This window comes from Mandrillus leucophaeus, unplaced genomic scaffold (genome assembly GCF_000951045.1).
Source record: "Mandrillus leucophaeus isolate KB7577 unplaced genomic scaffold, Mleu.le_1.0 Scaffold1839, whole genome shotgun sequence".
In the NCBI taxonomy this organism is placed as follows: Eukaryota; Metazoa; Chordata; class Mammalia; order Primates; family Cercopithecidae; genus Mandrillus; species Mandrillus leucophaeus.
The window spans coordinates 161,574-176,066 of NW_012101853.1; the positions used below are offsets into that span (position 1 = coordinate 161,574).

At 34.2% G+C, this 14,493-nt stretch overlaps 1 protein-coding gene across 1 annotated transcript in view; it reads left to right on the forward strand.

Moving 5' to 3' along the window:
• LOC105538042 (regulating synaptic membrane exocytosis protein 2) overlaps positions 1-14,493 on the forward strand; it is a gene marked incomplete at its 3' end in the record, with an annotated part of 189,423 nt that overhangs the window by 75,640 nt on the left and 99,290 nt on the right. Inside the window, exons 11-12 of the mRNA XM_011977770.1 lie at positions 6,348-6,409; positions 11,371-11,377. Of these exons, the coding sequence (XP_011833160.1) occupies positions 6,348-6,409; positions 11,371-11,377 (69 nt within the window). The remainder of the gene's footprint in view (positions 1-6,347; positions 6,410-11,370; positions 11,378-14,493) is intronic.

Consider the following 14,493-nt stretch of genomic DNA (forward strand, 5'->3'; position numbering starts at 1 on the left):
GGTTGCGGGACTGAGTTTTGCTCTTGTTGCCCAGGCTGGAGTGCCATTTTGCAATGTTGGCTCTCAGCAACCTCCGCTTCCCAGGTTCAAGTGATTCTTGTGCCTCAGCCTCCCGAGTAGCTGGGATTACAGGCTCGCGCCACCATGCCTGGCTAATTTTTGTATTTTTAGTAGAGACAGGGTTTCACCATGTTGGCCAGGCTGGTCTCCACCTCCTGACCTCAGGTGATACGCCTGCCTCAGCCTCCCAAAGTACCGGGATTATAGGCGTGAGCCACTGCGCTTGGCCTCCTGGGTTCTTTTGTTTTGTTTTGTTTCGTTTTGTTTTACTAATAGAAAGTTTAGCTATATATAACATCCTAGAATGACTTTTATTTTCTCTCAGTGTCCTGATAATGTTATTTTAATATATCTGACTTTTGATTTGGCAGAAAAGAATCTCCATTTATTTACGTCTTCTTTAACTTGTTAGCAGTTGTTTGGGTTGAATTGTGATCCCCCAAAAAGATATGTTGAAACCTTAACCCTCAATACCTCAGGGTGTGAACTTATTTGTAAATAGCATCTTTACAGGAGTAACCAAGGTAAAACAAGGTCATTAGGGTGGGCCCTAAACCAATATGACTGATGTCCTTAGAAAAATAGGAAATGTGGACACAGAGACAGACAATGCACAGAGGGAAGACAATATGAAGATATACAGGGAGAAGATGTCCATGCGACTAGAGTGATAAGTCTACAAACAAAAGAACACCAAGGTTTCTTGGCAAATACCAGAAGCAAAGAGAGACAAGGAAGGATTCTGTCCAGAGCCATCAAAGTGCATGGCCCTGCTGAGACCTTGATTTTGAACTTCTATCCCCCAGAGATATGAGACAACAGATTTCTGATGTTTTAAGCACTCAGTTTTTAATATCTTGTTATAACAACCATAGGAAACTAGTATAGCAGTGTTTTGTGGTTTGGACATTTTATATTAAATTTATTTCTAAATAGTTCATGATTTTGGAAATTCTTGTAAATGACATGGTTTGGGAATTAATATTCTGTTTGTATATTCCTATTCTGTAAGAAATATTCATTTTTATATTGACTCTGTATCCTGCAATCTTGCTAAATTTTCTTACTAGTCTTAATAAGTTTTGTATAGTTTCCTTAAGACTTTATATTGACATGATCATATTCTTTCTTACTTTCTAATCTGTATACCTTTTATTTCTTTCTTTTTTTTTTTTTGAGACGGAGTCTCGCTCTGTTGCCTGGGCTGGAGGGCAGTGGCCGGATCTCAGCTCACTGTAAGCTCCGCCTCCCGGGTTTAAGCCATTCTCCTGCCTCAACCTCCCGAGTAGCTGGGATACAGGCGCCCGCCACCTCGCCCGGCTAGTTTTTTGTATTTTTTAGTAGAGATGGGGTTTCACCGTGTTAGCCAGGATGGTCTCGATCTCCTGACCTTGTGATCCACCCATCTCGGCCCCCCAAAGTGCTGGGATTACAGGCTTGAGCCACCGCGCCCGGCCTATACCTTTTATTTCTTTTCCTGGCTGTATTGCTCTTTTTAGGACTTGCAATATAATGTTGAGTAGAAGGACCATCCTTGGAGTGAACATCCTTTACATGTTCTTTATCTTAGGGGGAACATTCAGTATTTCATAATTAAGTGTGATGTCAGCTGTAGGTTTTTTTGTAGATACCCTTTATCAGTTTATGAACATTCTTTTTTTACTAGTTTGCTGAGACATTTTATCACGATTGGGGGTAATAATTTTTTAAATTATTTTTCTAAATCTATTGAAATATTTTTCAACCTGCATGAATTACATGGAATAACTGCAATATACAAAAGTAACACTAGAGAGAAAAATTAAATTTACCACCACTTATGGAGATTCCAATATAATTTGCTTTCCATCATTGACAGGTCAAGCAAACAAAAATTTAGGAAAGTTACAAAAGAATCAGGCAGCACAATTAACAAGTTTAATCTCGTGGTCAAATAAAGAATTCTGCACTTAATTAATGAATTCACATTCCTCTGTTACAACCATAAAATATGTGAGTTATAAATATACTATTTTATAATTCCTTTTGACAAATTTTAAAAATTAACGTAATATTCTCTAATACTGTGTTATCACATCAATTGTAAAAAGAAAGATAAATTGTACGCATGCTTTTGAAAATTTAAAAAAGTAGAAACTTATATTGTAATCAGCATTTTTTTCAAGCTCTAGCATCTCTGAAATCATGAGTAGTCACTCAGTTGATAGTGTCTTGGATTTAAGAAATATGGTAAATATCTTATAGTCCTAAGAAGAAAATATCTAGAATAGAACTTTAATCAATATACTACATATGAATATTTGAGTAATATAGGGAAGTGCCAACAGGGGAATGTTCATGTTAGTAAACATTAAAAGGCAGAAAATTATAAAGTACTCATCCAATGTAAGAGTTTAGGGAAAAAAATAGTGAAACAAATTTAAAGCAGAAGGATAGAAATCATAAAAGTAGGAACAAAAATTAATAGTATGTGAAACAAATTTCTAATTGATAGGATAATGGAGCCCAAAAGTTCATCCCTTGAAATTAATAGCAAGATAAACCTTTAGTGAAATTTATTGATAGAATAAAAAGAAGTTACAGGATGCAAAGGAAACATAATTGATATATCAGAAAATAAATTGATAACAAAATAAAATTGTGATCATTACAGCAAACACTTTGAAAACTTAGAGTGAATAAATAAAAATGCAAAAATTGCTTTCAATCCCAGTGCTTTGGTAGGCTGAGGCAGGATGACTGCTTGAGGCCAGGAATTTGAGACCAGTCTGGGCAATATAGCAAGAGCCCCGTCTCTGCAAAGAAAGTTAAAAATTAGCCAGGCATGGTGGTGTGCAACTGTAGTCCTAGCTACTCAGAAAGCTGAGACTGGAGGGTTGGTTCAGCCTCGGAGTTTGAGGTTACAGTGAGCTATGATTGTGCCATTGTACCCCAACCTGGGTGACACATCAAGACCTTGTCTCTAAAAGAATAATTAAGAAGTAAAAGTCTAAAATCCTTAAGAAATATCACTGAACTTAAACTCAGGAATGAAAGAATCGTTTATCATATCAATATATATGTAATATACATTTACATGTAATTTTCCAAATAAGTATATTAAATTATAGAATCTGCACAATTAATTCAATAGATGCAGAAAACACATTTAATAAAAATTACATCTCACTCTGCAAACCTCTGCAAACTAACAATATAGAGACCTTCCCCAATGTGATAAAGTGTAACTTTAGCAAATACCATTTCTAAGGGAAAAATATTAGAAAACTTATATTTTAAATCACAATTTTAAAAAGAATGTAAAATTTTTCTGTTTTTTTTTTTCTATCATTGTGGTTATCAGCATAGCAAGGCAGGAAAAAAAAAAGAAAAACACATAACGATTGGGGATGATGATTGTCTACATAGAAAAATTCAAATTAAACCAGAATCACTTTAATAGAAGTAAGAAGAGAGAGAAAAAGACTTTAACAAGGTTATTGGTTAACATTCACAATGAAATTGCATTTCTGTGTCTGAGCAATTAATTTAGAAAACATAGTTCTTAACTGTATAGCTAATAGCAATTGAAATTATAAGATAGAAAGGATATATCCAACAAATGTGGATAATTTGAGTAGCCAAAATTAAAAGTTTTATAGAAAGGCCAAACTTAGATGGAGAAAATGCCATATACCTGACTACTAAAACAGTGCTGTAAAATATGGCACTTCTTTCTGAATTAATTTATTGATTCAGTGAAATTCAAAATCGAAATCCCAATAGGATGTTTTTGTTCAAGATGATAACTTGAATCTAAAATTTATATGAAAGAGTAAAGGGGCATGATCCAAGATGAAAATAATAAGGTGGATGTATTTGCGTCAATATGTAACATTGTAGTAACAAACACAATGAGTTATTGATTTGTGGATAGACAACCTGTACAAGGGGCAAAAAATTAGAATACAGATCATCCTGTAGGGACTTTGATTTGAATTGCATTACATTCTTGCAGATAGAATACATTTATTGATGACAGAGGTGACATCACAGATTATTTGGGAAAGGTGGAAATATTAAATAAACAATACTGAGATATGGGTTAGCCATATGGAAAAGGTGAAATTGCATTTATATCTCATACTATACACCAACTCAGTTCAAGACAGATGAGGATGTAAATGCAAAAAGCAAAATTTTTAAATTTTCAGAAGAAAATATGGGAGACTCTCTCTTTGCTTATAAAGCAAGAATTATATATAGGACACTGAAAACACTAATTTTGGCCAGCTGCAGTGACTCACACCTGTAATTCCAGCACTTTGGGAGGCCAAGGCAGGTGGATCACTTGAGGTCAGGAGTTTGAGACCAGCCCGACTACCATGGTGAAACCCCGTTTCTACTAAAAATACAAAATTAGCCAGGCGTAGTGCTGGGTGCCTGTAATCCCAGCTACTCGGGAGGCTGAGGCCAGAGAATCACTTGAACTCCACAGGCAGAGGTTGCCGTGAGCCAAGATAATGCCATTGCACTCCAGCCTGGGCAACAACAGCAAAACTCCATCTCAAAAAGAAAAAAAAAAAAAACCCACTAATTTTAAAAGAAAATACTGAACTTAATAACCTGTTTTCATCAGAATGTCAGAAGATGAGACAATTAGAGGGAACTGAATTGGAATATGTTTAACTTATATAGGGTTAAGATCAAACAGATAAAATCTCAATCTAGAAAGGAATCAATACAATTTTGAAGGAGGCAGCATTTACAAACCAAATATGCCACTTCACCCATGTACCCACACATGGTACAGCTTACAAAGGCTGATAAAATAAACATCATTTGCTGTTGTCATGTTTTATCTGATTTTTTACAAATACCGAAAACTTGTAATCTTTCTGTTCTGGAGTGCACCTGACATAGTAAACTAATCATTACCCTATCCTTGCCCATTTACAGACAAGCTGGGGTAGCAGTTCTCCTTAAGTTCTCCTCAATAGCCCATTCATGTGATTCCCCTTCTGTCCCAAGTCTTTTTCGAATGTATGTCTGAATTCTCTAAATGCTTTTGTGCCCAGTCTGTTGCGATGTTGTCAAAAAATTTATCGGGTGCCTGCAAGAGTAGGTTGTAAATACTTGAGGGTAATTCTGGGACATTTTAATGATCTCTGCCTTAGACACCTCATGCAATGTGAGTTCTCAGTGTTTTATAAACCATACATGAAAGCACTTATTTTCTGACAAAACCGATTTCCATGTAAAAAATAATGTATACTGTAAGAAAATAGACAATATCTTTTTGAAATAGCAACACTGTCTTCATTCATTAAATGTTTTCTGATACCAAGGAAGGGAAAAATGCTTTAATAAAGAATTCTGTTGTGTAGGGTGTGTCTGTTCCTGAAACACATGGAGGTGAAAAAAATTTAAAAACAAATAACCACATGTTTGTTTTTATATGCAATAATTTCATATTTAAGCGTGTAGTCAATCTGCTTTAGCCCTCAAAGCTCTGGTTGATTTAGTTTGATGCTATTTTTGCCATAGTAAGATTCACATTTAAAAATGTTGCTATAGATTTGTTTTGTGAGGAAAAACACAAACATGGTGCTCTTGAATTGTAATCACTATGAGTGCCTTTCCTAGTTTTTTTCATAGAAAACATACCAAAATTCACAATTTTTATGTATTAGTATTGTGGATGACTTTTTCCTTATTGTCTTTACAAAGCAATAGAGAAATAGCTAAACTACGTAGTTTTTTTTAAAAGGATATTTAAGATGTCTTAAGTGAGTTTGCTTTCTGAATTATACTTTCTCTGCATGAGCATGAAAAATAAGGAATTGACCATAGTCAATGTATTGGTCATGCATATTAGAAAAAGACGCATTAAGCATTGGAATATAACACACTGTGTTTTGAAATTTATCTGATCTTAAGTGTCTTTATCCATAAGCATCTAAAATTAACTTATCTATTTTCTAATAGATTTTATCAGTGTTGGATAACTTACACATATTATTTAGTATTTAATGTTATTTTAAGCTTTAAATCATTTAGGAACTTTATCTTATATATTTCCAGAATAATAATTATATAAATTGTTAACTCCTCATTACCCATATCCTCACATCATGAAATGTATATGAAAATAAATGACAATAAGCTCATAATGACTTTTCTTCTGTACATATTTTTTGTTATTAACTGATTCATTCAGAATATTTTCATTTGTGTTTCAGGTGTTTGGGGAATTTTCTTCCTTAAATAATCACAATTCTTAATTATTGCTGTTGTTTACTTCATAGGGTCAAAGAGAATAAGTGATAGTGAAGTCTCTGACTATGACTGTGATGATGGAATTGGTGTAGTATCAGGTAAGAATTTTAGAATTATTTTATAGTATTAAAACTGGAGGCCGGGCGTGGTGGCTCAAGCCTGTAATCCCAGCACTTTGGGAGGCCAAGACGGGCGGATCACGAGGTCAGGAGATCGAGACCATCCTGGCTAACAGGGTGAAACCCCGTCTCTACTAAAAAAATACAAAAGACTAGCCGGGTGAGGTGGCGGGCACCTGTAGTCCCAGCTACTCGGAAGGCTGAGGCAGGAGAATGGCGTAAACCCGGGAGGCGGAGCTTGCAGTGAGCTGAGATCCGGCCACTGCACTCCAGCCTGGGCGACAGAGCGAGACTCCGTCTCAAAAAAAAAAAAGCTGGAGTACAATTCATCATCATTTACCATAAAAGTAAATAAGTAAAAGAGAAATAAACAACTCGCCTCCTCACCCTCCAAAACAGCCTATGGCAACCTATGACAACTTAAACCCCTGAGAAATCCCAATTGCTGGAACACCTGTACCAATTAGACTGAATAGTCTTGAAAGATGCCAGATAAGTAGATCTCAATAAATTTTATATTTTAAGACAATAATAAGGATTTTACAATAAATTGGAAGAGTTCTTGCATAATTCAGACTTTTTTATACTGCACTAATATGGTGGAAAAAAGATGAAATCTTTTTTATGTAACCACCATATCTAAATATGTCAAATATTTAAATCAGAGTTTTTGAAACTTTAAAATTGTTTTTATATTAAGTATCACGTACAGCTACATTTTGAAATTATAGTATTGTAGTTTAACATATTTGCCTCATTTTAAAGTTAGAAATTTATCCAGTGATTTACTATTTTAGGTAAGTATATATCTTTTCTGCAAGTTCTGATGACAGTGTTTACATGTAATATGCTTATTGTAAAAAGAAAAGTATTCTATTCCTTTTGAAGTTAAATAACCTAATAGATTTCATAATTATGACTAATTTTACTCTAAAGAAAATATATGTAAGACATGCCACAGTTGCATTAGTGATTGATAATTTTTTTTGCCTATTTTTGTTGAGTCAGTTAGCATGCCTTTATCAGTGTACCACTTTTTAAAAACTCAATGACTATTTTTTCCCTTTCTTTGTTTCCCTTAGGGGTGAACAGTATAAGACTACAAAAATTCTTTTCATGTATTATGGTTTAGAAGAGTTAAAACTCATAAAGTAGTTTTGAGAAATATTTCTCATGATCGCTTTCTTGGAGATCATTAAATTTTTTTCCTATTTGTATTCTATTCCTTTGTTATTTGACTATTCCATTTCTTATCTTTTGTAAATATCTAGTCCATCAGGTTTTCTTCATCCAAATGATTTCCATTCAGATCGTTCATCTTGATGCCGTTTTTGGATGTTTCTATCCTTTTATTTTCTGTTTTCAAGATAACAGAAATATTTCTTTATTTAATATGATCATTTTAAGTTTTTCCTTTCTATAAAAGGAGTTGTATCTTTTGAAAAAATTGTTTATTTTTCATTTATTTGTGTTAATAGTTTCTGGAATAATTTTTTGGTACTACAGAATTGTGTTTAGAAACCCTCCCTAACTCAAAGTGCTTACTCTGGATTCATTAAGTCTCTCAATATGAAAAACATTCTTTCCTGTCTTGACATTATTGTTACTATTATTTTTCCAGTCAGAAACTGTCTGGTGAATCATTTAATGAGCCTGAAAAGACTGCCATGAAATATCCTATATATTTTGCTATTTTGAAATCCAATGTGATTTTGAGAAATAGATTTTTCATGATATACTACACTTTATTTTTTATTGATTGATTGATTGGTTTTTCAGACAGGGTCTCACTCTGTTGCCCAGGCTGGAGTGCAGTAGGGCAATCACAGCTCACTGCATCCTCAATTTCCCCAGGCTCATTTGACCCTCTCACCTCAGCCTCACCAGTAGCTGGGACTACAGGTGCACACTACCTAGTTTGTGTACTAACTAGGGTTACTAACTAGGGTACCTTACCTATTGTGTGTACTAACTACTACTAACTAGTCCCTTATTTTTTTCTAAGCCCAGCTAAATTTTGGATATACTACACTTTAACAATACCTTTAGTACTCAAAAATTAGTATGACGATATTGTAGTTTCTGAAATTATGGTATATGTAGTTTTTTTTTCATAACCCATCACTTTAGTAAATGCTGTAGAAATTACATTTACGTAAGACTTATGATAACCAAGACTTAAACATATATTCGTTCTGTTAAATATTTTTCTTACATTTCTTCTTTATGGCCTTTTCATTTTACAGCTCCAATATTGAAACTCGTTTTAATAGAGAATAAATGCTTTAATCAATAGCTTATCAAATAATGTAAGGGCCACCAGATAAAATAAATAATATATTTTCTGGGTAAAGCAACTCAGATGTGAAATGCAGTATATACATGTACAAAATGCACATGCCCACCTCTCTTAATAATATTTAAACACATAGTATGAATCAATAAACCAGCAAAATCTATTGATAGTTTGTTGCTTATATGCAGAGATTTCTTTCCAATTGCACATTGAATAAGGTCAGAGTATCAATTACAATCATTCATAATAAACCTGAGCTATCAAAACTGTTCTTAAGTAGGAACTGTTTCAACTAACTTATTCGGTTTTTCTAAGCTTGCAAGGCAGATGTCTCAAATACTATGTCAGAAGTAATATTTTCCATGTGCTTTTTTAAATTTTAGGGCAGCATTAGGTTTATAGCAAAATTGAGAGGAAAGTATACAGATTTCCCATATGTCTTCCTACCCGAATACATTCATAGCCTCTCCCATTATCAACCTCCTCCACCAAACTGGTATGTTTGTTACAACTGATGAACCTACTTTGACACATCATAATCACCCATGATCCATAGTTTACACTGGGGCTCACTCTTGGTGTCAAACATTCATTGAGTTTGGACGAATGGATAATGACATGTATCCATCATTATGTTATCATGCAGAATATTTTCACTGCCTTAAAAATTCATCTTTCCCTTTCTCCTAACCCCTGGCAATTATTGATCTTCTTACTGTCTCCATAGTTTTGCCTTTTCCAGAATGTCACATAGTTGGAATCATACAGTTTGTAGCCTTTTAGACAGGCATCTTCCACTTAGTAATATGCTTTGTCTTTTCATGGTTTGATAGCTCATTTATTTTTAGTGCTGAATAATATTCCATTGTATGGATATACCACAGTTTGTTCATTGATTCGTCTACTGAAGGGCATCTTGGTTGCTTCCAATTTTTGGCAATTATAAATAAAGCTGCTATAAACATCTGTGTGCAGGTTTTTGTGTGGACATAACTTTTCAACTCCTTTTCGCAAATGCCAACCAGCACAATTGCTGGATCGTATGGTAACAGTATAGTTTTATAAGAAACTTCCAAAACATCTGTACCATTTTGCTTTCCCACCAGCAATGAATAAGAGTTCCTGTTGTTCCACATCTTGCCAGCATTTGGTGTTGTCAGTGTTCTGACCATTCCAGTGGGTGTATAGTGGTATCTCATTGTTTTTGTTTGCATTTCCCTGATGACATATGAGGTTAAACATCTTTTCATATGCTTATATGCCATCTATTTAATATCTTCAGTGAGGTGTCTGTTCAGGTCTTTGGCTCATTTTCTTTTTTTAATTGGGTTGTTTTCTTGTTGTTGAGTTTTAAGAGTTCTCTGTATATTTTGGACAACAGTCCTTTATAAAATGTGTCTTTTACAAATATTTTCTCTCTTCTGTAAAGCAGGAATTCTCTTGACATTGTCTTTTGCAGAGTAGTTTTAATTTCAGTGAAATTCAGGTTATTAATCATTTCTTTCATCAATCATGCCTACACTATTATATCTAAAAATTTATCACAATACCCAAGGTTATTTATGTTTTCTCCTATGTTACCTTGTAGGAGTTTTATTATTTTGCATTTTATATTTACATATATGATGCATTTTGAGTTAAATTTTTGAAGAGTGTAATGTCTATGTCTAGGTTCCCTTTTTTGCATGTTGACATCCAATTGTTCCAGCACCATTTGTTGAAAAGACCATCATTGCTCCATTGTATTGCCTTTGCTTTTATGTTGCCAGAGATCAGTTCAATATATTTATATCAGCTTATTTCTAGGCTGTCTATATGTTCCATTGATTTATTTGTCTATTCGTTGACCAATCAGTACCACAGTGACTTGATTACTGTAATTTCATTGTTAAGTATTGAAAAATCAGTGTCAATTCTCCAACTTTGTTCTTCTCTTTCAATACTGTGTTGAATCTTCTGTCTTTTGCTTCTCCATATGAACTCTGGAATCTGGTTATTAGACTCCACAAACTGATATGCTGAGATTTTGACTGAGATTGCTTTGAATCGGTAGGTCAAGTTGGGAAGATTGGACATCTTGACAATATTAAGTATTTCTTTATATGGAATATCTATTTATTTAGTTCTTTTTTATTTCATTCATCAGAGTTTTGTTATTTTTCTCATGTAGATCTCATATATATTTTGTCAGATTATACCTAAGTATTTCATTGTTGGAGACTGCTAATGTAAATGGTGTTGCATTTTTAATTTCACTTGTTCATTGCTCATATATAGGAAAGTTATTGACTTTGGAATATTAACCTTATATCCTACAACATTTCTATAATCACTTATTAGTTCCTGGAGGTTTTTGTCTATTTGTTTCAATTCTTTTGTGTTTTTACATCGACAATCATGGCATCACAAAAAGAGTTTTATTTCTTTCTCCCTAATCTGTATGCATGTATTTTCTTTTCTTTCTTATTGAATTATCAAAGTACTTCCAGTACAGTGTTGAATACAAGTGGTGACAGTGGACATACTTACCTTGTTTCTGATCTCAGTGGGAAAGTTTTGAGTTTTTTTTTTTTTACTGGTAAATATGATGTTAGCTGTAGGGTTTTTTTGTAGATATTCTACATCCACTTGAAGAAGATCCCCCATATTCCTAGTGTACTGGGAGTTTTTAGTAAATTCAGGATGTTAGATTTTGTCAAATTGTCTCTTCTCCATCTGTGGATTTAGTCATGTGATTTTTTTTTAATAGCCTGTTGATGTGGTGGATTACATTAATTGATTTTTGAATGTGGAACCAGCTTTGGGTTTCCAAGATTAATCCCACTTATTGTGTATAATTCTTTTTATATATTGTTGGATTCAGTGTGCTAACATTATAATTGATAATTTTTGCATTGATGTTCATGAGAGATATGTTCTTTTCTTTTAATGTCTTTGTCTGGTTTTGATAGTGAGGTAATACTGGCCTTATAAAATGAGTTAGAGAGTAGTCTCTCTGGTTCTGTTCTCTGAAAGAGATTGGAAAAAAATAGAATAATTTCTTTCTTAAATGTTTGGTAGAATTCACCAGTGAACCCATCTGGACTTTGTTGCTTTCCATTTTAGAAGGATATTAATTATTGATTCATTTTATTTAATAGATGTAGGTCTGTTCAGGTTGTCTATTTTTGTTTGAGTTTGACATAACTGTGTCTTTCAAGGAATTGGTCTAGTTTCATCTACATTATCAAATTTGTGGGCATAGAGTTTTCATAATATTCCTTTATTATCCTTTTAATGTCCATGGGATCTGTAGTGATGTCCCCTTTTTCATTTCTGATATTAGTAATTTTTATATCCTCTTTCTCTTAATTAGCATGGCTAGAGGCTAATTTATTCTATTAATCTTTTCAAAGAACCAGATTTTGGTTTTGTTGATTTTCTCTATTGATTTTCTGTTTTCAATTTTATTGACCCTAATTCTACTCTTTATTTTCTAACTGCTTACTTTGCATTTAATTTGCTCCTCTTTTTCTATATACCTGAGATAGAAATTTAGATTATTGATTTTAGGTATTCCTTTTTTTCTAATATACATATACATTCAGTACTATAAATTTTCTTCTAAGTACTGCTTTCACTGCATCCCACAAATTTTGATAAATTGTTTTCATTTTTATTTATTTAAAGATATTTTTAAATTTCTCTTGAGATTTCTTTCTTGACCCATGTGTTATTTAGAAGTATATTATTTAATATGCACATACTTGGGGATTTTGCAGTTATCTTTCTGTTACTGCTTTCTAATTTATTGTCATTGTGGACTCAGAGCAGCATTGTATGTTTTAAAAATTAATTTGCTAAGGTGTGTTTTATGACCCAGAATATGCTCTATTTTAGTGAATGTTCCAGGTGAACTTGAGAAGAATGTATATGCTGCTAATTTTTGATGAAGTAGTCCATAAATGTTGATTATATCCAGTTGATTGTGTTTTGAGTTCACTTATCTTCTTACTGATTTTCTGCCTGCTTGATCTGTTTTTTGTTTGTTTGTTTGTTTGTTTGTTTTGAGATAGAGTTTCACTCTTGTTGTCCAGGCTGGAGTGCAACAGTGCGATCTCAGCTCACTGCAACCTCCGCCTCCCAGGTTCAAGTGATTCTCCTGCCTCAGCCTCCCAAGTAGCTGGGATTACAGGCATGCGCCACCACGCCTGGCTAATTTTTTTTTGTATTTTTAGTAGACATAGGATTTCTCCATTTTGGTCAGGCGGGTCTCGAACTCCTGACCTGACGTAATCCACCAGCCTCGGCCTCCCACAGTGCTGGGATTACAGGCATGAGCCACCATGTCCGGTCTGTTTGTTTTGCTTTTTGAGACAGGGTCTGGCTCTATCACCCAGACTGGAATGCAGTGGTGCAATCTTGGCTTACTGCAACCTCTGCATATCAGGCTCAAGCAGATCTGTTCATTTCTGACAGAGGGGTGTGGTAATCTCCAACTATAATGGTGGATTCTTCTATTTCTCTATGTACTTCTATCAGTTTTTGCCTGCCATATTTTGATACTCTTCTTGTTAGAGGTATACACATTACAAATTGTTATGTCTTCTTGAAGAATTGGCTCCTTTATCTTTATGGAATGTCCTTCTTTATCCCTGATAACGTTTTTTGCTGTCATGTCAGCTTTGTCTAAAATTAGTGTACCTACTTCTGCTTTCTTCCTACTCCTGCTTTTTTTTTTTTTTTTTTTTTTTAAACAGAGTCTGGCTCTGGCTCTGTCACTTAGGCCCCAGGCTGGAATGCAGTGGCACAATCTCAGCACACGGCAGACTCCACCTCCTGGGTTCAAGCAATTCTCCCATCTCAGCCTCCTGAGTAGCTGAGACTACAGGCATGTGCCACCACATCTGGCTAATTTTTGTATTTTTAGTAGAGACAAGGTTTCACCATGTTGGCCAGGCTGGTCTCAAACTCCTGACCTTAGGTGATCTGCCACCTCAGCCTCCCAAAGTGCTGGGATTATCATGCCCTGCCTACTCCTGACTTCTTTTGATTAGTATTACCATAGTACTTTTTTTTTCCATTCATTTAATTTATATGATTGTTTTCATTTAAAGTGGGTTTCTTATATAGTTGAGCCTCTTTTTTTAATTGACTCTGACAGTCTCTTTTAGTTAGTGCATTTAAGTGAGTGACATTTAAAATGATTATTGATATAGTTGGATTAATATCTACTGTTTTTGTTAACCTTTTTCTTTGTTTATTTTTGTCTTCTATTCTTTTTCAGTGTTTTTGTTTTTTTTTTTTAATTGAGGATTTCATATGATTCTGTTGTCTTTCCTTCCTTGGCATATCAGTTATACTTCTTTTCCTTACCTTTTTTTGGGTAGGCATTCTAGAGTTTGTAGTATCCATTTACAATTAATACAAGTCTGCTTTCAAATAATTCTTCATAGGTAGTGTTAGTATCATATACTTAGAAAATCCCAATTTCTTCCTCCCACTTCTTGTATCATTGCTGTCATTCATTTGACTTAAATTTAAGCATACATAATTGAATACATTGTTGCTATTATTACTTTGAATAAATTCTTATCTGTTAGATAAATTAAGAATAAGGGCCGGGCGCGGTGGCTCAAGCCTGTAATCCCAGCAGTTTGGGAGGCCGAGACGGGCGGATCACGAGGTCAGGAGATCAAGACCATCCGGGCTAACACGGTGAAACCCCGTCTCTACTAAAAATACAAAAAATTAGCCGGGCGTGGTGGCGGGCGCCTGTAG